Source organism: Etheostoma spectabile, chromosome 21, assembly GCF_008692095.1.
Source record: "Etheostoma spectabile isolate EspeVRDwgs_2016 chromosome 21, UIUC_Espe_1.0, whole genome shotgun sequence".
Classification (NCBI taxonomy): Eukaryota; Metazoa; Chordata; class Actinopteri; order Perciformes; family Percidae; genus Etheostoma; species Etheostoma spectabile.
The window spans coordinates 9,347,269-9,350,538 of record NC_045753.1 but is presented as its reverse complement, the minus strand read 5'-3'; the positions used below and the strand labels follow the sequence as shown (position 1 = coordinate 9,350,538).

Genomic DNA, 3,270 nt, shown 5'->3' with positions numbered 1-3,270 from the left:
ATATATATATATATATATATTATTGGGTGCTCTTGTCCAGCACCCACCGTTCACTAACCCCGCCCCTCGGCGCTTCCTATTGGCCAATCTGGAACGTAAATACAAAGAATCCCTCCCTCCTATTGGCTGGAGCTCGCCTCTTTTCCGCGGTCTCCTCCCCTACATTAGCAGGGCAGTTGGAGACCACTAGCCTAGCTTCCGACGCTTTCTATCACAAGAGCGAAGACTCTCCACAGCAATAATGAAGTTCGTTAGGTTTATAATGAAGAACGCCGCCTTGGCCAGCGTGCCAAAGCACATCGAGCATTTCTCAAAGTTTTCTCCTTCCCCGCTCTCCATGAAGCAATTTCTAGATTTCGGTGAGTATTGATCCGCGGTCAGACGGGTTGTGAACGGAGGCTGTAGCTAACTACCACGGAGCTCTGTGGACAGGGACTGCTCGAGCTGTCTAAACCTGATCAGAAAAGTACCACGATTCAGTCTCAGAATATGATCTATTACATAATTAGTCAAATGAATCACCTTCCTCTGTGTCGAGGGTTTGCCTGCAGCAGCACAGTGTTGCATCAGATCTCTAGCACGCTCACTGGCTGCATGGTTTGGGTCCTGTGAAGGACACATTGAATGGCTCCTGCTAACAAATTGCTAATAGATTTAATTTAAATTTACAAAAAAGTCTTTCAGCAGCTTGCAAATCCTGCAAATTGTCCAGAGGAATGTGCGTATAAACAATGCAAATGTCCAGTTTTTATTAATAGGGATGGATTTAATGGGTATTTGCTTGATCTATTCATTGTTTTCACTGATTAAATTAGTCGTTTGGTCGAAATGTTAGATAATATTTAAAAAATCCCAATAAGTTCCTTGACCAAATTGCCTTTTCTTCATTAAGTAGAACATGTCAGAATGTTGTGGAAAATGGCCAACCAACAGTCCAAAACCCAAATCTGTTTAATGTAATTTAAGTTGAAAGAGCTTCAGCTCTGGTGATTAATTTCCTCTGTGCTCATTCAGGTTCCAGCAACGCCTGTGAGAAGACATCTTTTGTATTTCTGAGACAGGAGCTTCCTGTAAGACTGTCAAACATCATGAAGGAGATTAACCTGTTGCCTGACAAACTGCTCACCACCCCCTCTGTGCAAACGGTGCAGAGCTGGTAAGTCAAACCAGGAAAAATGCATGTGTGCTGTTGTGATCCAAGTTACGTAACATATCAACTGTGGCTCAGGCATTATATCCCCAAAACAAGTCTCTCAGCCTCTGTGGCTATTCATTAAAACCATGTTTGACACCAGATTCCATCCCCTGACGAGAGAGACGTGGACAGTCATAGCTGTTGGCTTGTTTATGTCCATGTAGTAGGAATGGTCGCCAGTTGAAATCCTTCCAACTCACTCTGTGCAGGGTGGGGGGAGGATCCCGGCTCTGAACCTTGCCCTAGTTTCACGTCACACTCATGCATGAGACTTACGTCACACTCTTGTTTTCATGAACTGCCTGTCTTTCCTTTTGTGAGCAGTGACCTATGGCCCAAATACCCGTAAACTTTCACTTATGCAATCACTGCAGGCTCACCCAACTGTATAATATGTTTAGGTGTGTGACTCAGACTGGTTATAGATTATATAATAATTAAAACTTTTATTAGTTTTTAGTCTTTTAGTTTGGTTTTATGTTTCAGTGTCGTTTTAGGAGTGCAAGTACTTGATTTATTTTCATTTTAGGGATTGACTACTTTTTATTTAGTTTTAGTTGTGAGGAAAGTCTTGATTTATCGTAGCTAAAAAGCAGGATGAAAGAATGCATGACATTAAATAGGACTATGGGGTTTCATAGCAGCTGACATCCACTTTGTTGCATTCCTGCCGCTTTCTGCAAGTAGTTACTGTTTTATCAACAAGTCAAACCGAACAGGGCAAAGTGGTAAACTGTAGCAACCACAGGGCAAGTGGAGGGAGGAAAGGAAGCTGATTCTACCTGCAATTCCATTTTGTTTCAGTTTGTGTTGTGTTATGTGTTCATTGTAGTTTTTATTTAGTTCCTGTCAACATTTTTTTTTTTTTTTTCACAGCTAGTTTTAGTTGAAGATTTTGTTAACTGTAATAACCCTGCTGTGAACATTTTTATGATTTTTGTTGTTGTCAGGTACATCCAGAGTTTAATGGAGATCCTTGAATTCTTAGACAAGAATCCTGATGACTACAAAGTCCTGGGAGAGTAAGTTCCTAATTTTACTCAACGATCTCCATTTATTCTGAATGAGACACAGACAAAGGGATTTGTCACTCCACTGCTGGTCGGGGTCGGGGGGGGGGGGAAGCAAGCAAGGTGCAACTGCTGATATTATGATGCTCTTAAGGTGCTTATTTCCCACCCTTGTCTTAATGTAGTCTGTTTTCCCAACCACTCTGTCCCTTTGAAAGTGATATAACAGAACTCATGACATCTGGATACCTTCATGTCCTTCCCAGGTTTGTTGACGCCTTGGTTACCATCAGAAACAGGCACAACGATGTGGTGCCTACTATGGCCGAGGGTATCATAGAATACAAGGAGGTCTTCCCCCAGGACCCAATGACCAACCAGAACATCCAATACTTTCTGGACCGCTTCTACATGAGCCGCATCTCTATTCGCATGCTCATAAACCAGCACAGTGAGTAACATTCACATTTCCCTGGATTGTTGACGTGCAAACAACGCCGCTACACAGATCACGTTACATTTAAAACCTTCACACACACATGAACATGGTAGGAAAAACTTCTTCAAGATTTCTAAATTGGATTACACATTAGCCTTAATTTGGTTTGGTCAAAAGTTGATATTCATCTTACGTTGAATATTTTCATTCCAGGCTCTGGTACATTTTTATTTTATTGACATCCAGGGAGGAGAATAATAAGTCTCTACCCTGAAATAATCCTTCAAAACATGTCGCCTCACAAACTTTATTGTCAAATCAATTATGGTTTTTCATGTGGGATGCTTTTGTTCGCCTAGGGAGCAGTTTGAGTCGAGTTCACATCATAGATGTTACACTTACACATGGAAAATGCAGTACAAAATGCTTGGGGGTAAAATAGGGGGGTTGAAATTAATCATTGCATTTATGCATCGCAATGCGGACAAGGATGATTCTGCATTGATGAAGCGACAGATCCTAATCGATTATTGCCTATTACTTATTGGTTTTCCGGTCACTTTTTCTGTTTTGCCTTTTGCAGTTTTTTTGCTTTGTTCAAACTCTGCTACATTCAGGAAGTGTCT

The 3,270-nt window shown here is 41.4% G+C and overlaps 1 protein-coding gene across 1 annotated transcript in view; it reads left to right on the top strand.

Annotated features, from left to right (window-relative positions):
- Positions 1–116: 116 nt before the first annotated feature.
- The window catches only part of pdk2a (pyruvate dehydrogenase kinase 2a), a gene marked incomplete at its 3' end in the record, with an annotated part of 8,794 nt that continues 5,640 nt past the window's right edge, over positions 117–3,270 (top strand). The window contains 4 exon segments of the mRNA XM_032501535.1: positions 117–359; positions 1,015–1,156; positions 2,146–2,217; positions 2,472–2,656. Coding sequence (XP_032357426.1) covers positions 242–359; positions 1,015–1,156; positions 2,146–2,217; positions 2,472–2,656 — 517 coding nt within the window. The 5' untranslated portion in view covers positions 117–241.